This window comes from Prenolepis imparis, unplaced genomic scaffold (genome assembly GCF_030444845.1).
Source record: "Prenolepis imparis isolate NDT839.2.m4 unplaced genomic scaffold, iyPreImpa1.0 SCAF_11, whole genome shotgun sequence".
Lineage (NCBI taxonomy): Eukaryota > Metazoa > Arthropoda > Insecta > Hymenoptera > Formicidae > Prenolepis > Prenolepis imparis.
In genome coordinates this window covers 9,522,338-9,545,340 of record NW_028141169.1, presented here as the reverse complement: position 1 = coordinate 9,545,340, position 23,003 = coordinate 9,522,338, and the positions used below count along the sequence as shown (strand labels likewise).

General features: G+C 35.2%; 2 protein-coding genes across 2 annotated transcripts; one reads left to right on the top strand and one right to left on the bottom strand.

Annotated features, from left to right (window-relative positions):
* Positions 1-532: 532 nt before the first annotated feature.
* On the top strand, positions 533-22,971 carry Barc (RRM1_TatSF1_like and RRM2_TatSF1_like domain-containing protein barc). The gene is made up of 6 exons (XM_083049211.1): positions 533-700; positions 1,088-1,836; positions 18,596-18,762; positions 20,549-20,735; positions 21,995-22,131; positions 22,566-22,971. Exons 2-6 carry the CDS (start codon positions 1,126-1,128, stop codon positions 22,696-22,698), a joined length of 1,335 nt encoding a protein of 444 aa, XP_082905337.1. The 5' UTR covers positions 533-700; positions 1,088-1,125; the 3' UTR covers positions 22,699-22,971.
* LOC145942468 (uncharacterized) lies at positions 1,947-10,171 on the bottom strand. Its single transcript, XM_083049214.1, has 5 exons — positions 9,807-10,171; positions 4,362-4,637; positions 4,053-4,286; positions 3,725-3,929; positions 1,947-3,239 (listed from the first exon to the last, which is right to left on the bottom strand). The coding sequence occupies exons 1-5, from the start codon at positions 9,844-9,846 to the stop codon at positions 3,005-3,007; spliced, it is 990 nt and encodes a 329-aa protein (XP_082905340.1). The 5' UTR covers positions 9,847-10,171; the 3' UTR covers positions 1,947-3,004.
* Positions 22,972-23,003: the final 32 nt, after the last annotated feature.

Sequence of the window (23,003 nt, the reverse complement as noted above, 5' to 3'; positions counted from 1 at the left end):
ATATATCGCATTTATTATTATATTTACTATTTAATTAGCAAATTAACGCTTCATTAATATTTTTTGATAATTAAATTATAAAATAATATGTTATAAAAATTAAAATAATAATATGTTTTAAATAAAATGTTATAGTACTTTAAACTCGATTAATATTTTTGACAGTTATTAGCTGATTTCTGTCAAAAAATATTAATCGCGGCAAAGTATATATATTATAAGTATATTTACAACATATTATTATAATTAAAATAATAATATTTTGTAAGTAAGTAATATAATATGTTATAAAACTTTATCCGCGATTAATATTTTTTGACAGAAATCAGCTGATAACTGTCAAAAATATTAATCGAGTTTAAAGTATTATAACATATATTAAAGTATTATATTATTTAAAACATGTAAAAGGAATTAAAAATTTAGTACAGATGGTGATTTTATCAACAGTGTTCAGAAATTGTGATATGTTAGTTTCTTTATTCTAATATAAATAGTGATAGATGGCGATATTAAACAAGACTTTATTCATAATTTCATAACGTACCACATCTAACCTGCTGAAGTCTCGTTCGCTGTAATTTTATATGCATAATTGTTAAAGAATGTAATTCTTGTCACTATAATTGTTTTAAATTCACGAATTATTTATTAATTATCCCAACGAATCCTGCGGAATTTATCAGTGGTTTAAATACTGGTAAGTATTGTAAAGTATTGTTCTATGTCAGTTCCTAACCTTATTTCTATATAAACTATTCCGTGCTCCAAATCATGTTTTTACCCTTAATTTGATATAATACTAATAATTAATATACTATTTCAAGTGTTTTATAAGCAAAAATAAAATATATTACATTATTTGCATATTTTATAAATATTTGCCTAACATTCTGCATTCTTTTCGTTTGTATTGTATTTCTCTATTATATGATATAGATCAATAATAATTAAATAATGCTGCTTAAATTAATATGAGTTGTTAGGCGACAGGTGTCTACGCTATATATACAACATTATTTAGATTTTTGCAAAATAAGTAAAAATTAACTTTTTATCAATACCAACTTTTATCTTTCTGTTACAGATTTATTGTTTGAAAGCTAACTTAATGAACCGTTGAAGATGGCTGATACACAGTCAGTCACAGAAAACACGGAAGAATCAGAGAAACAAGATGATTCTATGAAGAACTATGAGTTTGATGGGCAAAATTATATCTATACCGATCAAGCAACAAACATTACTTACAAATTTGATCGAGAAAATAATAAATGGATAATGAAGGAAGATGATAAAAAGAGCTCTCGTAACAAACAAAACTCTGATAGAAAGGAAGAGGAAGAAATTTCTGTTCCTGAAGCTAGTACTGAAACTGGTGCTTTTGGCTTTGAGAATGATACGCACACTTATACAGATCCAAGTGACGGCAGTGCATATTTCTGGGATAAGGAGAAAAATGCCTGGTTTCCAAAAGTTGATCAGGATTTCATGGCCAAGTATCAAATGAGTTATGGCTTTACAGATATTAGTGCGTCACAACCAAATCCACCAGAGCCAAAAGAGCTTCAGACAGCTAAAGAAGAAAAGGAACAGAGGAGAATGGAAGCGAAGCGAAAAGCTCAGGAACCACCAACTTGGTTTGAGGTCGACGAGGCACATAATACCGCTATTTACGTATCCGGCCTACCTCTGGACATTACTATGAAGGAGCTCACGGAACTCTTCACCAAATGTGGCCTCATAGCTAGGGACGAAAGAGGGAAGGACAAAATCAAGCTGTACAGAGATGGCAATGGTGAACCAAAGGGAGATGCTCTTTGTACTTACATCAAGGTAGGAATATATGTATGTTTTACGAGCTTTTTTTATATATACTTTAGTTAATATGATCATCTTTGACTTTTTTCTTAATATTACTAACAATATCGATTGCACTATAAGAATTCGTGTATCAATATTTTATTTATACATCGTTAAATACGCAGAGGCTATATATCGATAGTCCTATGTTGATATATTTACAGACGAAGCGGTGAAAAAATAACGAACACAAATTTGCTTTTTGATTCACTATCTGACTGCATAATGCACTTATAAAAACTGATGATATATTCTTATAGCATAAATTATAGTATAAATCGATATTATAGTATAAATCGATATTATAAGATAATTATCGAATGATAATTATAGTAGATTATTTAATTCATGTGACGCAATCCGTAGCGAATATCAGTGACAAGAATCGGCAGCTTTAGATTTTTAATCAATACATGAACTATTCACGTGAACTATTTATTTATATTACAATTAATTAATTGCACAAGACGTCGTTTTCAAAATCGTGAGATAGAGAAAGATAGGTATAAAGAGATAGTAAGTAATTTTTTGTAGTGCTATTGTGATAGATAAATATAGGGAATATTTAGATGAATGTGTCTTTAATAATATCGAATGCAATTGATAATGAGTTACATAAATATCGTATGATCGTTATTTATTATTATTTATCATATTTATATTTTATGATTGACCTATTAACTAATCAATATATTTTTGAAATTTTTACGAATATTCAAGAATGAATATTAAGAAATCTGTTCCAAGATTAATTTTGATTGTGCAATAGTTTTTCGCAGTTCTGCAAAATTTATTTTTACAATTGCAACCATACTTATGTACATTGTGATGACTGTGTCGACATAGGCCTGTTTCTACCAACGTCGGTTAATTTTAACCTACGGTTAAACTATATCTTTGTCTTTTTTCAGCTACGTTTTTAAAAAGAGACAAAGATAGTTTAACCGGAGGTTTTAAAGTTAACCGATGTTGGTAGAAATACCAACCATATTGGCAGTTCGATAGTATCATTGTAGCAAACATTTTATATTGCAAGTATTACTTTTTTTAGTTGCATATACGTAGTAAGTTATTAATAGAGCAGTAATAAAGTCAAGGTTGCAATTATAACAAATTATTATCAGTGATTTACGCTTCTTCTTTATGGCTTTAACAAAATCTCCTCCCGCGCGAAATCGTTTATTTTACTGTGGAACTGCGAAAGAACGTTATCCATGTCCAAATTTTGTGACTGATGGCTATTGAATCTGCTGCCCAGAAAAGCGCCGTATTCTCGCCCTTGAGGCAACACTTGGGCAACTCTTGGTACAGCTGGTTGCAAACGGGTTCTATTCGAACGATGTCGCGTGCGCTCTCTAGGCTGCGTCAGCTTGGTACTATAATAAAAAATAAAAAGCAATTTTGAAAGGATCATTAATCGTATAGAAGATTTTGATTATTACACGGAGATACTTTTCTCTTAGAATTTACCCTGAAAATCATGGTAATCGTAGGACAATATGATATGGAAAGAATTTGATGAGAATTTCTCTGATTAATATTTATCACAATAAAAATAATAATATCTATCACAATAAAATATAAAACATGTTTTATTAATTTTACTAAACTGCATAGTAAAATTAATCAAACATGTTTCATATTTGAACGTGTAGATATTATTATTTTTATTGTGATAAATATTAATCAGAGAAATTCTCATAAAATTCTTTCCATACCATATTGTCCCACGATTTCCACGACTTTCAGGGTAAATTCTAAGAGAAAATTCTCTCTGTGTAGCAATTTAGATGTTTAAAAATTCCTGTTTTTTAATTTTTAAATCTCACAATTTATTTAACATAAAATTGAATTATCATACTTGGAAGGTGGTCGCGATCCCAATTTGACACCATGAGCCCATTGCTCACTCTCTCCTTGTTCCGTCCAGTTTCTTCTCCAGTTTGCTCGACTTTTATTTCTTCCTTCTAGCTTCCTCTGTTCGTCTAAGTACTTTTTACCCTTCTTTCTAGACTTTAGTCTTTGGTTTTGCGGCGCAAAAGGATCCGACTTCTTGCGTCTTCTTACTGCAACGAGGCAAAAATATCATACGGTTAAAATCAATTATAAACTGTATCACAATCGATTTGAGTACGATGGCTTTTTCTTTTTACTGAATGTATTTTTCGAGTTTTCAATGCATTTCTCACCTAAACGACCGGCAGGCACTTCGCATATATAATGCTTCCGTTCGAAGCAGCTTCTCGCGCTCCACTTGTATTTCACTGTAGGATCCATTATGATACAATGCCACGCGTACTTCTCAGATTTCTCCGGTTCCATTTTCCCGAAACTCTGGAAAACCATCTTCTCACCCGTCACACCCCATTCCCAGGCCATTTGTTGCCAGTTGAAAATTCCGCCGATCCACCGCTCCAATTTCGCTGTCGAGTTTTGTCGGATTTAGGCGGAGTTGCGCGGCGTTATAGTCGTCAAAGACAAGAATAGCTTATACTCACTGAACTGATCCCCCATCAAGTACTTTCTCAACATCCTCTCCTTTCCGTTTCTGTCCAATATAGCCAGGGTGGCATTTCTGTCCTTGCAATGGAAGTACGCGTCCCTCCATGGCGCTGTACCGGCACTCAAATAATAACAGAATCGTTTCAATCGAAAGAATCCTACGGGACACGCGAATCGTTTCACGGATTCGTGCTGTCGCACTGTTCTGGATTGATTAGTCGTCAAGGAATTAACGCCGAAGTTTGACAAGTCCGAAACGGCCGACGATAAGCCTGGAAAGAAAATTCAGATACGTTAATCTTGTCACACAGTAGGGATTTTGAGAAATTTCTGAATATTCTATAATATATATGAAATCATAGAGGAATGGAAAATTCAGATTATTCCGATATTTTTCGCTGGTTAAACTCGTTTCTTTCAGCATCAGTAATTTCCAATACAGTCGGGCGTTTCGGCGGAAATTTCTTGTTCTGATATATAAATCTCGATATTTTAAAATCCATAATTTTCTCTTTTACTTATATAATTTATGCGCATATCTGATGCGCGTTTCGTTCCGAATGAATACATTTTTGTTCCGTGGCCTTGAGCGGAATTTAAACATTATGTAATGCCGTCTGCGGTTCATGCGTGACTAGGCGCCACCTCATTGCATAGCTAAGATAATATCGAGCATTGAATTATCGAATACTGTCTCATAAAATAGATTCTTTCCCATTTCTCGCACGATAGCAAATTCGCAACGTTTTCAGGCTTATCGTTGTGACACAAATAGCTTATTTTGATGGGACGTCTGTTTGTGCTCTAATTTATTTAAGCAAACATATATTAAATCATAGTTTTATCTCTGCATTTATATATTCTCCACAAATATGCATTTATGTAATCCTATATGAAATTTATCTAAAAAGAAAAGAACACATGAGAAAAAAATGCATTATTATAAAGGGGAGAAAGAAATTTTTATTCATTATAATTTTACATAATCCTCCTGCGCGGAGAATTAAGCAATTCTATTGATTGAAACTTTTTAGGGCGTGACAGCTTCTTCGGGTGGGACCGGTAAAGATAAAGCAATTTTTTTACGACAGCAGTACGAGATACTGCATACAATAGGTATACATAATTTAACTGCCAGTTTAAGACGTCAGTTAATGAGAATCTCAAAATATAAATGGTTTGACACATTTTGAAGATTGTGTAATGTTCGAAAATATCGAAAAAATAAGCAATTAGTATTGAAAATTTAGTGAAAAATCATAAGAAGGATTTGCCTGACATGTGTCGACATTGATTACAAATTAATATAGCTGTTATGAAAGAATATAGGCAGCGCAGCAGGCGCACATTGCCAATGATTGTCATATATATCCAATTAATTACTCAAAAAGTCATTCTCTATGAGTCATTGTCGCGTAGATGAATCTCGTGGCACACACACACCGCCATAAATTTCATTTATGATACATAACTAGCATCGTATGACTATTAATAAATACCAGAGATTTAATCTTTATACAGGGAAGCCCGCAGGCCTTTAATATAGGAAATACATTCTTGTTCGCACGACAATTACGCGCGATAGAACCTATTATTATATTTATTATATTTTATCATAGCAAGTATTCAATTCACATATTAATATCTCTAGCGAGCAAGTTTGAAAAATATTTAATTATTATAAAATTAGATAATTCTAATAACATAACTGCTTTAATATCATGATATCAGTTTTGATCTCGATGATAAACGACATGAGATTTATGAATTAAAAAGTAAGTTTAGAGAGTTTGATTATTTTATTATTAATAGTATATAATTATAAGGAACGTAAAAAGAAATATAATCACATAAGATAATATAGAAAAACAGTGAACTATAAAATTGCATTTTAATCGAGCTCAAATATGTGGCGTTATGTTATTTTATATTATCATATTATATTATTATTTTATGCATTTAACTTTGACAGAATCATTATTCAAATTGCTAATAAGAAGAAGCATAAAGAACACATACCGCTTTATGCTAAGTATAGTTTAGATTTGTATTACGTAGCAGCTTCTAAATGGACATTTAATTACTATTCGCGGAATCTTATTTTTAAGCTGCGATACACTTGTACAAGTATACGATATTTACATTGTAGAGATCGCAGATTTAAATGGGTCAAATTTAAATGGATTAAATCAATTTAATCGGTCAGTTAGTACTCGGAGCACATGTTAAAGCGTAGTGATTGCAGTCAGAGTCTGTTCGGGCATTCAAATGTATATTTATTTGACAGAATTCTGCGAGAACTAGTTTCCACGAATAATAAAAACTAGTAGCTGCTGACTACAATTTCACGCCTCTTAATTACAGTACGATCGATTTTAATTAGTCATCAGCTGAAAGTAGTACTATGCACACATATCAATTTGAAATAATTAGAACTGAGCGCAAAACAAACTTTAATCGTAGAAGTAAAATTAATTAAATAATTGAAAAATTTTCTTGTTAAAAAAAATACATTGTTCGCGAAATTGTTACGAAATTTATAAAATATTCTTGTTGGAATTTTTTTTTTTTTTTTTTTCATTCCGTTGCTTTCAACTTCATGCAAATTTGCGAACTATGTTAAAGTTTGTTGCAGCTTCGGATACCGCGATATATACAACTTGCTTTAAAATGCGAACAAACGAGATGGCCAGCGCGTATGTTGCATATTTCATTTTGACTTAAAATTCTCAGGTTCCGAGAGGCCATATCTAAATCTTTAAATGTGGAAATTCACCCAGTTTCCTACTTTTCAAATATACAAAAATTACTTTATACGAATACTGATACAAAAAAAAAAATTAGATTTCCTATTCTGTATTTCGCGTATTTAAAATTTTCAAAATCGATGACTCATAGAGCTTTATTTCTTAGAAACATGACATTTATGGGTGTTAAATGGGGAACAATAAATTTTTGTCAAGTTCGCGCGCACGTATCTCCTTTGTGTAATCATTTAATCGTATGCGTCTTTTTATCACAGGTGTGCAAACTGTTGTCTGTTACTGAAATAACTTTTTACTAGCGGCAGAAAATATCGTGTAGCGACTGCTTATTCGCGTAAATATTCAGTCATGCGAAAAGTTACGCAAAATTTTATTTTTTACCATTTCTAGAAACATAAATGAGCAGCTACAGATAATTATTATTAATATTAAATTCCCAAGCGTTCATTATTTCCATTTAAGAAGATTGTAAAAAATATATAGATATATTTCTTTGCTTATTTTCACAATATGAAAATATTTGTAAATCTAGAAATTGTGTCAATCCTGCAAAACATAATCAATGAATATATCAGTAAAAAAATGTTTTTTAATGTCCGCTGAACTTAATTAAAGTCGCTGGTAATTAAAATCGAAAGTTTATAAGGATACAGCACTCATTATCGATAGTGTCGTTTGATCATATTATACCCTTCAAGGAAAAGTCATTCGATATTTTCAAGCTCGTCTAATCGACTGCGAACGATAGACATGACAGGGAGTTATATCTATGGTATATATCTACCCACAACTTGCACTTTCATTCATGTAACATTTATGGGACAAGGCGAACCTCGATGTCTTGGATGAACATTCTTCTCATATTTCCAGAATTTATCTCCACTTTCACGAACAAACTGGTATTATTAGTAATTAATCAATTAACTTGTAGTTTATATATACCATTACCGAAGAAAATTAATTTTAGGTCAGTTTTTTTTTTTCGATGTAATGATTGTAATTATTTTTTATCAATTGAAAGAAAATTGTATCAAATAGTACCGCGAGAAATTGTTTACATAACAGTCACATTGTTGACTTTAATTCTAAGTTACTCTTCAATAGCCGCAAGCAAGTTTATGATAGCCGCGATTGATCAAAACTATTCTCGACGCAGATTTGATGGTATCGTTTTGTCGGTATTATTTCCGCCTAGATCCGATCTCGCGAAAATAAATTCCTGCGTTTGCTCAGAAACTATCTGTCTATTTGTATGAAGACATGCACTTTGATCGTTCGTTAATTTATTTGCGGTTTCCATTAGAAAATGCTTGGTAAAATATGCGCGTCCCGAAACTGTCTGCGCAACATAGTCGTTCCACTTGCAGACTGGTTAATCTTATATGCAGAAATTTCACGTGTGTCCGATATAAAGTATGCATCTCGCAACGTGCATCCCTTTTAAGGTTTTCTTCGAGATTTTTATTAAGGCGTTAAAAAAATTGTCTTGGCGAGAGAGAGAGAGAGAGAGAGAGAGAGAGAGAGAGAGAGAGAGAGAGAGAGAGAGAGAGAGAGAGAGAGAAAACAAATGTATTTAAATTAAAGAAAGATAAAATATGAAAGATAAAATAGAGATGAACAATTCTTTAAAAAAAAAGTTATACAAGTTATACAGTTTTTTTAAAGATATAGATTACCGATATAATTCTATACAACAGACTCCGCATAAACCAATTATCTTCACCTGTTATTGTTTAATACATCAAAATAGATATTGATAAATTATGGTTATTACGGTACTATTACGGTAATTTTAAAAATCATGTAGATAATTATACGTTGCACTATCGTAACTCTTAGAGTTGTTATTAGGTTGCCAATTAGCAAAGTGCGTAACTACTAATAGGCACAAGCAACTTGCTGTCTCTCAGCAGCGAAAGATATCTTCTCACGATTATATCCTTTTACATCACATGAATTATCTTAAGTATCATCAAGATTTTAGCGGCATTTAGCTTTTAAATTCACAAAGACTGGAGTTTGAGTTTCTAATGAATTTATATCACTCAATAAATCAATAACGCGCGGGCGAACATGTTGCAGAAATTGAATTTTATGAAATTACAATACATATAAAATTAATTTAGCTATTCCGTTTGCTCTAATAATGCTTTATATTTTCGCAGTCAACAAAATTGCATTTGGCACTTCAATAAATACTGCACTATTATATTAACTGCAAAGTTAAATATTAATTAATTATTTGATAATACTGAATTACATATTACTTTACTAGAGGAAATACATAATTATAGAAAGAGACATAATTAAATGATTCTTTCATCAAATTCTTTTTCACTAAATAAATGACCGTTTATTACCGCAATATTTCATTTGTTTTAATATAATTTTTATTCGAATTAACATATATCAATCGTCATATAAAAAAATGCTATTTTGTCTGTGTTATTTCATGCAATACGTTATTCCGTAAATTTTTAATTAAACTTGTTTGCGTCTCAATAATTAATAATTATCTTTTTCACTACTTTCTCTTTGAATTAATCGCTTCTTAGACTCTTGCCGTGTTTACCCACTTCATATCTCCCCGTTAACACTTCGGACTCATCCCTCTCATCATTAGAATCAACCGCGATCTGCTTAAATCTGTACCGCGCACTTTAAACGATTAATTACCTGCGAAGCACAGAAGCAACAGGACCCAACACTTCCACATGTTTACGCACCACAGGTCGCTTACTCGTCGAAATATTCGATATAAAGGTCGCGATACGCGCGCAGGATCGTCCTCATTCTCGTTCCTTGAACCTCGTCTCGCTTCTTAATTCACGCGTCGTCATAATCGTACCGTTTCGCGAATTCGTGCGATGAAGGAGAGAGGAAAAAAAAATGGACCGCTTCGCTTTTACACCCCTCTGTATTTTTGTCCGGAGATCACAGATACTTTATCGCGATCGATATAGGGTGGCCCGGACTGCGCTGATCATTCGGAGACCGTTCTTCGACGAAGGTTCGTGCCCGACTGAAGCAGCCGCTTCCATTCCGCTCGGCGCGTACCTTCGCGCGCTTCGCGAGCTTACGAGAGGAATTCTCTCTCGCGCTTCCCCTAGCGCCAGATGCTACCACGATCATTTTCTGAATCCAAGGCGCCGTAGATCCGCCGTAGAGAGAGAGAGAATCTGTCTAGCTTACTCCGATTTCTATTCGAATCAACACGAATGCGCTTCACGCAGTAACATACACACATTCATGGCGATATATCATGCGGACTGTATGACAAATACGCTTTCGCGATTTCTGCGTATTTTACGAAGAACCCCCGTATAATGTTCCCACACGCGAAGAAATTTTTCATAGGAAACGCCGCAGAGCGACTCATATGTATAATATTTATTTATGTTTTTCGTACTGTTAGAAACTTTCTGTCTCTCTCTCTCTTTCATTAACATTTTATGCAAAATTGTTACAATTAGAGCAATACGATTTTTAAATTTATATTCCTTTAATCTGGGGTTTACCTTGATCTTTAAAGCAATTTCGAAATAGTTTATCACTGTACGTGGTATTTGCAAACGCGCACATTTAATGATTTCTATTCACGTTTTGCATAACGCCAGTAATCGACTCAAGGATATTAAGAACTTAGCAAGCATAGAACGCGCGATAATTGCGCGTCAACGATATAAGAATTGTTGAATAAACTCTAGTAGCTATACGTCGACAACTCGCGAAATGTTTGAGAAACTACGCGACAACAAAGCTAAAGTACCTATATACTCTGTACTTAATATTGCAATCAAAATAGAGTTAAAATCTCTCGGCATCGAAAATTGCAGCAGAATGTGTTCAGAGAGAAGGGACCACTCACAATCAGTATCGAGAAAATTTAGGTCGGAATTTTGTCAGAATATCGAAACTAGAGAAGAGTAAAAAAAAATTTTTTTTTTCTATGAAATAACGCAGAATATATAAATATAAAAATAAAAACAAGCGAGGAATAATGAATATGTAAAAGCAGTCGCTTGTTACTTACTACGATTATAACTTGGAATTATCGGAGAATTAATCAAGCTATAGATGGAAGAATCATTTATTCGGCGATAACTTCTATCCACTCTTGTCTATCAATTTTTAATGTTTGCACTTAATCATTGGATAATGTTTTAGATGAAAGTTTATTTATTACTTGAAATTTGTGATTTATGATTTCTAATTAATTGACAATGTAAGAACGTGATTATGCCGCCATTGACAAATTCGATATTTTTATAATATAGTTAACAATATGTTTATATAGATAGTATACATATATCAAAGTGCGATGACCTCAAATTGAGCCTACTTTTAAAATATCATCGTGTGCTAGCAGACCAGCGTTTCCGTTTAATGGCAGGCTGCCAATTGGGTGCATTAACGTCTATCTGTCCGATAGTATCTTTTAGGGAGTTACGGCTAAATTGAATTGATTAAAATGTAGTAGCAGAGATAACAAGAAATATTAGTACGCAAATAAGTCTGAGATATCACGGAACTAAAGAACGTAATTTGCTACCGTTGAATCGGATTTCGCGAATCTTACGTTTAATAATTTCTACTTATCACTCGCAGAGACGTGACGATAATAAGATGGAAAAAGTCAAAGACTGCTATCAAGAGAAAGAGATTGAGAAATAAAGAGAGAGGAAATACAATGCACGGGCGCACATAAAAAATATGAAATGCATTCTCAAATTTCGACTATTGTATTATAAGAGAATAGACATGTATATAGAAATGTCATCTGTGACATTTTATTTAATATCTCTGAAAAGAACACTGATTGCTCATTCATGATAATTATGCATTCTGTACGAGCTTGCAATTGTTATCATAGTTGCATAATTTAAATATATCTATGTTTCTTTTCTTTTTTTCTGTATCATAGATAGCTATTTTTACATGCACGTATCTGTGCACATACCATGCACGCGAATGTATAAATAGCGACATTGCATTTTTGTAATTTACACGGTGATGAAAATATCACGTTCAGAATAATTTATAACATTTAAATATTGCCCGTTCAAACAACCTATGATATTTAAATACTGCGCGTTTGAGCGTTGGAATGTTTTATACGCTTGACACATCACACAAAAAGGGAGAGACAGAAGCATGAATTTTATTTTATTTTTTATCACCTAAATACGGGCTCTACGTTTGGATGACAGCGTGGCCGAACGTGGTTACGTTCAAACTACTATGACGGCGATTCATTTGCGCATTCCTGATGCTTTGAAAGGTACACTGGGAATGCTGTAATTCGCGGAATTGCAATTTGGGATGGGTTGACGACTGCGTGCCTGAAATCACAACGGAGCGATTGACAGATTCAAGTAATTCTAGATATTGCGTCAGGCATTATGGAGATGTAGATGCAGTGGTCATGTTTATGGCTTGAGAATCATCATCGCCATACGGTTACGTCATTATAATATGACATCAAGTCAATCATTTACAAGTGTTAGCTTACGTTTTCACATGCTTGTATAGTCTTATTAGTATGTAGCATAACAATTTCTTGAGCTTCCGGGCTCTTGAATTAATCTCACTTCGTATCTAAGTTCTTCAAATGTAATGGAACAAATATTTAGAATAGAATATAAATATATTTTATTTTCTTTACAAATTGAACTTTAATATTTCAGATGTGTGTAATAGTTCTTCAAATTTAATTCAATTAAAATTAAAAGGCATGCATTTCTGTTTCGAGACATGCATTACATCTCCATATTAGGCAAGCTCGCACGCACTTTTAACGCACGTTTCGTGTGTCGCTAAATTTCTCTCTCAAAGACCCAGAAATATATATTAAGAAAGTAAAATTCTGTGAAAAAGATGGATCAACGGTAGAGCTGAAAAATTTGGCATTCTCCCAAAATTAAGTTTAACTATGATGCAGTCATACCGCGCAGACATCAAAGCATTTGCCATTGCAATCGAAGCGTCAGGAAAACCCGATCTCACTGCGGCATGAGACTGTCTGACTATAGATTTACAAGACGCGTTCTTCCACGTGCAATCGCCGCGAAAGGAAGCTCGGCTGTTTCGAGCCAGCGGGAAGGTCAGGTAGATCGTTAAAACTGCGAGTACAGGTGACATCCGAATATATATATTCGTAAACATTCATCGATTTTATTATTTGCTCCTAAGAGGGTTAAATAACACTTCATTCTTCGGCCGTGTAATCGCCAAAAGGCCAAGGAAAGGATCGCCGTAACAGATGTTTCTCATATTCATTCATAATCTGTTTTTTTTTGCGCGAAAATTTCTCATCGGCGTAATTTGCAAAGCCGTAATTTCCGGAGCGACATCGTTATAGTTAGATACCGAAGCGTTAACAGTTTCCTAATTGTTCCGCCGGCGAGGAACGGTTCATCTCCATTTTTGCGGCGCAAAAAAATAAACGATGAGAAACAAAACGGCGATTTTTGCGAACGCTCCTGCGCGCTCGCGTACACTTCGGACTTTATGGAATTCCGGAAACCGGTTTCGCAAAATGTACCGCGCGTATATCCGCTCGCGGTGTCGTCTCTTAGGAGAGACCTAATATGGGGAGGGTTTTATCGCGGAGTCTTTACGGTTTGTGAGAACAATCGAAACGGCGAGAGGATGCATCGTTTATCGTAAATCAGAAGAAATATTTATCGAATGAATTTGACCGTCAGAACTTACAAGGACAGTCTAGTATCATACGAATATTTGAAGAGACAGAGCAAACGCGAATTATTCTTTGCAATATTTACGCAAATATATATATAAATAGTCATTTTTAATAAAATGCAGCAATATGTTCTATGCGTCATTAGGAAACATTATTTTACTCCAATTTAAGCGTATCTTGATGAATAAATTTTACTAGTTCGGATAGATACCCTGCAACTTCCGTCGGCGTTTATCTGCAAAGTGAAACGCATCCCGAAATATGCTTCTCGAGAGAAACCGGAGCTGCCTGGTACCACTTGAGATATCGCGCTGCAAGACACAGTGTTGCATCTAATGTAAAATAAAATTATTTCTCAATGAATGTTGGTATCTCTAAGGAAAGAGACTTTATCGATCTTAAATTGCATTTTATTACATTTACCTGTCAACTTTCATATCGATTTAAATTTGCTCCAATATAAAAACCATGAAATTTCGTATAACAATTTTTTTCTCATAACTTTTTAAGTCGAAAGGACTTCTTGATTGGCGTCGTCATCTCGAGAAGCAAATTGGGCTATAAAAATTCGGCTCACGTTTCTCGCGATGATATGTTCGGTTGGACCTCGACTGTAAATCGGCCACGATGCAATGAAACTTGCATGCGCGATCATCGAGCGCAATTGTCTCTGACTCATCTCTAATGTTTGCGCGAATGCAAATTAGTGGGACAAACGCGATCTTAAATGTCAATAGCGTAGGCGTAGCGCCAATCATTCTGATGATAATATAATTTGACCTCTCAGCTGAGTCAACGTGACGCGCGATATATATATAGGTATTTTCGTTATTTACGACGTTTTTAACTCAACGCGACGTCAACGCCGTTTGTTCAACACGTCTTATCGTTTATTCCTTGTTCCTTTTTTTCTGTCTGAAAATGACAAGATATATTAAGAGGATGATGACATGTCGCACTAAAATTTTTACAATGTTGCTCGAGGGATTTCTGCTGTCTAGTCGAGACAGGATTTTAAATGATCTTCAATTGTCGTTGGAAAAATTTTTTTCCATCGACAGCCTCTTTTCCGAGGGCGAGTATTCTCGAGCCTTCTACATTCTTCTTAGCTTTACACTTCAACTTGTCTCTTCACAATTACGGAACTTGCAGTGGCTGGAATGCAGCAAAATATGCTAGATAATATAAGAGTATCGTCAACGGTGTAAACTTAGAGGAATATTTGTTTGTAAATTGTGACTTATTATCGTTCGCGCGTAAATGCTAGTAATGATTGAAATGTTGGATTTGCTGGGGATTATTTCAGAATTGATATTCTTATTTGTACGATCGATTGGATAAATAAGTCCTTTTCGATGAAAGATCTTTCCTGCTCTTGGAGAATTCCAGGAAATTTTCTTGTCGCGTGTGCAAGCACGGTATTTAATGCATCCCCGCGAGAAATTTGGCCGGGCGCCAGTACGTAATGATAATAGACGTCGGCTAACTATAGTTGCTTAGAGGGGGGACGTCAGTATTCATTTCGAGGCGTGTTAGAAACACGACATCCCGCAATAACGATGATCCATGGTCTCCTCGAAATCTCATCGTCTGTCATTAATCAACGTTACACGCAGATAAATGCGCGCTTCCGACGCTGTCTTATATACACGCACGTACCGTTTTGTGTATCCATTCAGCATCTTGATCACACAGCGCGATAAGCGCAGCTTGACTTTTTATTAAATTATTCTATAAGATTTTAAACTGCTATGCGTACGCGGTTATGTCGTTAAGTATTAGTCATTAAGGAAATTGCGCACCGCAATGTATACGTTCAGAGAAGCTTATCTTATCAGGGAACCACCTTAGCAAGCAGTCACGTAATTGTCTAATTTATGTATTCTTAGTATGTAACCATGCCTACACAGGGGAAACGAGACTTAATTACGCACGTAGAAAGACAATCATGAAATGCGAAAATGTCCAATCTACTATTACCGCGATATTTATATGCACTATTCGTAAAGGTGTTAATTACAGAAATTTCTAAAATTTTAATACGTACTCTAAATTAAAAAAAATATATATATATAAATAAAAAGAGAGAGAACTTGTAAATATTTTTCCCTATATATTTTTTTTTCTCTCTCTAAGAGAACCATTGACGATTGTGACGCTTTACGTGTATATCAACTAGAGAAACGTGTGTAATTTAACATGAACTGGATGCGAGGGTATACCGTAATTGCAGCGATCTAACATAGGCTGTGTGTGAGATGATCGCGGGAACCTGCGTCTGGGTGGTCGAGTATTCTGACAATAAGTAGAGACCCGTTTCTCATTGGTCCAGAGTCTGGAAAGGCTGGAATCACATTCCGAGCATAAAACCAGCATTTTAATCATCGCTGGGCGTTTACGCGTGAACAACGATAATCTATGTCTGCATGTCGACTATGTAGATCATCGTTTCACGCGTTATCTAGTGCACGTGTGCACGTAGCTCGTAGCTTCTCCACCTTAATCTTGTTTAGCGGAGTAGAGTTTAAATCAAGCCTTGTTTCCAAGAAGCTAATCTTAATAGAAGAAAATAATTATATATGTGAATATTGCGTGATTTTAATTTTCTCAACTATACTGCTGTCTTGATACAGGTCTTGACCTAACAGCGTTAATAAACGCGGCGCGAAATAATGCTGTCTCATGAAAGAGACAGATCATGCGATAGGAATTGAGAAAGGAGATCCTTATTTAAATCACTTTGCATGTCCTGTGAGGATGATGACGTCAGCGATCGCGTCGCTTTCCGTTCGCGTCCCGCTGGTTAAGGGTTAAACGAAAGCTAGACGTGTTAAAAGAGAGGGGAAAAAAGAACGGAGCCTTGAAGCTGTCTGGCGCGTGGGTGTTGCAGGATGATGCATCAAAGGAATAGCGAGGCCCTTTATGTCCGCAGGTTCTCAAGGTGTATTTACGCAACTCTTTATTTCTCGTGTGTGGATATCCTTGAGTCTAAAATTCTTACGTGCCCAGACGAGCAAACAGCGTCGATAGCGTTTGCGTCTTCCTCTCTTCAGCTAACTCCTTCAAATTTCATTGCTTTAAACTCTCGATTTCGAATCGTGTCGAAAATTATTCTTATTTTCAGTCTTTCGATGGAGTAGATGGCAGATCGCTTGGAATCTAGGAATTTCGCTTAAGTGGGTCGACAGTAAATTATTGCGATCGCCTCTGAATACTTCCCGGAATATTCTCTACACTTGGTTTCTCGATCTTCTCGAGATATCGAGTATAGTAGGGAAAATATTTTTTAGGTCATCGTTACAAGGGAGAATTGTCTCGGGATCGTTACGTCATCTATCGCCAGCGTCACATCGTATGCATATTTAGACACTCTCGTCACGTGTTGCTTCATCGTGTATTATCATGCCGAATGCACGTATAACAAGAGCCAGCCGTTCTATTGTATATTAAGATATTCAGAAAAATGCAAAATTGTATTCGAGCTTACATTATTTTTTCTCCGAAAATTTTTTCGTAAACTATAAAATTTGCTTATTCTCAATCTACGTACCTTTTATATTTATCCATCTGTTGATTCACGATATTTATCGTATCTTTCTTTGAAGAATGGAGGAAGTCAGCAAATATAGTTATTTCTTGTCATTTATTTTCTGTTCTATTTCCGTCTATATAAGTGGCATGAAGTCACGGTTAAAATGGCCCTAAGCGGCTTATGTTTTACGGGTTTTGTAAATAAGCGTGACACACATTACCGCGGGAACAGTTTCGCTTATTTCTGATACACATATTTTAAACATACAATATTTTTTTTCGACCACCCAGACGCATCGGACGTTCGGAATGAACGATGGTGTAACAGCTTAAAATAATTTTCGAGATGTTGCATGCGAATACAGAATTGACCGTCTATATGTACGTCTATATAACGTTTATGTTTTTAGAGAGCGATAAGTTATTTAAGTTTTTATGACTTCGAGCTATACTACGAGCTCTATGGTGCTTCTTTGAAACCATTAAGAATGCTCAGAAATATAATTTAGTTTTGACGATATAAGCCCTCATTGGCGACTTAAGTTCGGGATTCATGTTTAATCTCAGTCTTTTTCTGATCTCTAGTCTTTTCTTTCATCCTTAGTCATAGTTTTTTTTCGCACGTGCTACTAAAGTTTTATGGAGCATATCTTCTCTGCGCGATGAAAAAACCTGGATGAATTTTTATAAGTATCTTCAAAATAATTAATAAAAATAATACGATGTATAAACTGATTTTGTTCACAATTTGCTTGACTAACGCGATGAATCGAGCAAATTTGAATTACATATATGATGGTCGAAAGACCGGATTGCGCAATGAAAGGGTCGATCCGCTTAATTAAATGGCCATTATATATAAATGGAGAATACGCCCGTTTCATAAATCTATAGGGCCAAACCTTTCGCATGTAAGCCGGAATTTATTTTTTCGGCGATTGTCATGGGCGTAGCCCGGTTAATAAAACATGTTTAAATCGATCGCGAATTTTTATCACATGGACTTATCGCACACATTGTAAGACAACAATGGCAACTCTATTACTTTGGTACAATAAGTAGGAAGTGCAGCCTATTAACGCCGTCTCTTTTACGTCCTGTGTTAATTACTATCGGAATAAGATGCGCAAAAGTTTGTTAAATAACACAACATCCGCGTTTCTTGTTTAATTTCCAATAAACTTTCATGAATCCGTGCGATTTATCATCGGTTATTTAATATTTGTTTCAGGTCGAGTCGGTGGATCTGGCGTTGAAAATTTTAGACGGCTCGCAAATCCGAGGGAAAACATTGTCGGTCCAGAGGGCAAAGTTCCAAATGAAGGGCGCGTATGATCCCGCGCTGAAACCGAAGCGGAAAAAAAAGGATAAGGAGCGGCAGAAGAAGATGCAAGAAAAGTAAGTCTCTACAAATTTTATGAATGACGAACCTTAAAACGATTAACGTTAATATTAAATAATCACACGCGCGTGTGTTCTAAAATATACATTTAAATTTATATCTATATTTTTATTATTTTTCTATTATTTATTTCTATTATATTTCTATTATTTTTTATTTATTTCTATATCATTATTTATTTATATTTTATAAATATAAATTTATCTGGAAATGCTTGCACACGTTTTATTCGTCGGTTTAAAGCGTAGTGTCACTTCCTGCCGAGTCGCTCCGTATAATTCGGGTTCGGTGAATCGCGTTGCAAAATCGGGATGGTCGCGTTTCTCCTCGGTTTCTCCTCGGTCCATTCATCTCTCTCTTCGCTCGCGTCCGTGCGAGACGGCGTATATCCCCGGAGGGGAAATCAAGATACGTTTCATCCACGGTGCGTGGATCCGTGCCGTCACGCGTGTGTATCTTATTAAAGTCTCTATGTGCACTGCGTTACGTACACGTGTCGCAAGCGGCTCGTTCTAAAGCAGCATCGCATCGAGATGATTTCGAATCACGATGCTCGGGTTGTTGTGTGTGGGCGATAATTTAAAAGAAATACTTTTTCACATATGTACGTGTCTTTCGCGCGTGCAACACGTGTTGCGATGTGTAAAGGCTTTTATAATTGTGCTCTGCCATCGGATTGCAGCCGCCAGACTGCTTGGCGTTGGCGGTTCCGGCAAAGGCAGCTGCACACGTCGATTACCCGCATTTAGTCTGCCGGTCCGTGCATACAGGCGGACCTAAAATTATATACAGGCACGGTGCACTTTGCAGGAAGATTGCAACGGAGACTTAATTCGTTAATCGAAATGTATGATCGCGCCGACTACCATCGATTGCCTCAATATATCAATGTATTATTGTATAAGCGACGAAAGAGCGAAATCCAGCATTTCTCCTAAGAAATGTAGGAAAAAATATGCTTGATCTAGGATGCTTTTATAACATTTATTGATTTAACGATTCAATTACAATTGAATTAAAATTTAATTATGAAAAATATAGAAGCAATTATAATGAAATGACTTTATCTTCAAAAAAGGTACTGCTAACGGCATTTATGAGACACTTCATGCGTCTTTAATATCAATTTGAAAATCTCCTCACGCCATGTCATATTTCATCGTATTGTTCGGTCGCGAGACGCATCTCTCTGTCATTTTTATCGTCTGCATCGTCTCGTTATCCGGCGTAGGTCGCGAGCGCAGGGTCAACGCCCTGAACTTTGCGAAAACCAGTTATCGGCGAACGTGACCGGGCCCACGTTTGCCGGCCGGAAGTAGTCTTTGCAGCAACACGCTCTTTCGACATCCGTTGTGAATCTACGCGCGTTACACTATATCGTTTCCTATCGACATTATTTCCCCCGAGCCATTCCGAGAAGCAGAGTCGTGAGCCACGATCTGTCGATCATCGTGACTATTCTCACGGCTGACGAGTTGTTCTCGATTATGCAGCAATTTGTGCTGTACCAGCGATATTTGTCGGCATCTTTTAATCATTGAGGAACGTCACTTCTAATAATGATAATAGTGACATGATATAACGTGTATAGTATGTATTAGAATCGAAAGATGCATAGAATCCCAATAGTTCGCTACTATATAGAAGCGATGATTTTGAAGATTGCGACTACTAATAAAAATTTGAAGATTTAAGTAAATCTTTGGAAAAAAACAGTCATGATTAATTTAAATACAATTCTTTCTACCATATTTTCACATTCTTGTGCAATTATTTGTTTAGATTGTTCGACTGGCGACCAGAGCGCATGCGAGGCGAACCGCTAAAGTGCGAAAGGGTTGTTATCATAAAGAACCTTTTCGCACCGGAAGATTTCGACAGGGATGTCCAGCTGCTTTTAGAGTACCAACAGGACATTCGGTCCGAGTGTCTCAAGTGCGGCGACGTCAGGAAGGTCGTCATTTATGACGTGAGTTTTTCTATTTTATTTTTGTGCGTTTGTGCTACTCTCCTTGTGTTAAGTGCTATTAAGTTTAATCGTTGAATAATTAAATATAATTGATCATAATTAAAATAATAATTAAAATTTTCTAGTTATATTCTCTAATATGTTAAAAACTATGAATATTGCGAATTTAAAAAACAAACTCTCTAAACATGTCTAAAACCTTTGTTTAAATCGTCTTTGTTGCATCTTCAAATTGAATCAAATGATCGATCCTTCTCAGGATATTTTTAACGACTGAATTTCATGAAATAGACGAGAGTAAAGTAACGCCTTCGAAAGGGGATGCCCCTAACCCCCATAAATCGAGAGGCGAGAGGCAAGATACTCCCAGTCTTTGCGCCTCTACCGTGAAACTGTTCAATGTCAAAGTACATTCCATTCGCACGACGTGTGACATTTCTGTCCGCGTGTATTTTTCTATTTCTTTATTTTTCTGTAGAGCTGCTCGATATTATTGTCACGCACCCATGCGCATTCTAATTGTCTATTTGGTTATTATCTGAAGGTTGAAGTCTTTATATGTAGAATTGAATTTGCTGATGAATTTATCTGCAAAGCAAAAATCTACGTAATACATTTTATTTTTTTCGTACTTTGTTGCGACTTTAAATAGCATCGACTCTAAAAACTATGCGAGGGGTATTTCATACTCTGCGCTACCTAATTTACTATAGGCATCTCATTGCCATTTTTCTCATCTTGAAAGCACATGTTACCGCCAATATGGTTTAGAGTGAATCATATTCTTTTATGTGATTCCTTTCCATGCTTGTCGTGCGGCTTGTTAAAGCAATGGATCAAAGGAGATCCGCTGATAGTTTTATGGAATTCTAGAACGTCTACAATTCTTTTGCAAATGAGAAAGAAGATACGAAATCTGGCATTAACATCTGAAAATTATAAACTAAAACCTGAATATATAGTATAATAATACTATATATATATTTGTTAAAAAATATGTTATTTCTACGGATTTTTCTACGATTTTTTTCAAGTATTCAATTAAACAGAAAGACTATTCAGCAAAACAAAATTCTAAAGTAAGTTTTAATTACATTTTAATTAAAATTATTTTTTTCTATATTCTGTTTAATTCCCTATATCTGTTTAATATTGGCTTCAAGGCAATCTGCTGTTAAAATGTGATTCAATAAAATGAATCGGTGTGCATTTGATTCATATTTTTTGTGGGGCGCCTTGTATTTGTCTTCTGTTCTTAGAGACATCCTGAAGGAGTAGCGCAAGTCACATTCCGAGAACCGGCAGAGGCGCAAGCTTGCATACAGCTTCTGAACGGCCGTTGGTTCAGCCAGAGGAAGATATCAGCGGAGATCTGGGACGGCAAGACCAAATACAAGTAAGTCTTATTCCATTGCAGAATCCTACTATGTCGACTTTAGAGTCAACACCGATAGTTGCTGGAACAGGCGCCTGGATCAATCAGGAACCTGAAACGTTTCTATATTTCCTTGCAGATTTGCTGTTTTAAAAAAATATATAAAGAAATATAAATTATTACGGTATAATATGTTGCTATATTTTGGAGAAATATTTCAATTTGTTACTTTTGTATAATTTCGCTCACCTGACTCGAGAAAGAAGTCGAGTGTCTCTTGTGATATTCGCACCATTTATCCATCACTGATATTGTAGTCTTTATTCAATTAGACGCTAGTAGTAATTGCATTACTGATTGCAGACATTTCTTAAAATTGTCGCAGAATTCACATTACAGACTGTTCTGAAATGAAAAATATACTAGCTGTTAATGCATCGAAATATGCCTTATAGAATTACAGAAACTGATGCGGAGATTGAAGCGCGAATAGAAAAATGGGATACATATCTGGAGCAAGAAGACGAACAAAAAGAAAAGAAAGAGCAGGAAAAGAACAGTAATATAGAGCAAAATGTATCGCCATGAGAATGCATTCCACGATCGATAAAATTGTAATCATATTTTAACAAATTCTATTTTCCTTATTTCCAAAAGTCCTCGTCGTCGTTTCGCGCTTAATGTTAAGCTCAAAGCTTTTTCTTAGGCGTTTTAATAAGAGCATGATGATTAATCGATTCTGTCAACGACGGCATGGTTGAAATTATAAGCTGCTCGCAGCTTCGTCGTTGAATCGGCGCTACTGTTGTATTAGTAATATATTGTTAGTCGTTGCAACAATAAAGATATCTCTTCGGATTATTTCGGATTCTCATATCGCCATATTCATTTCC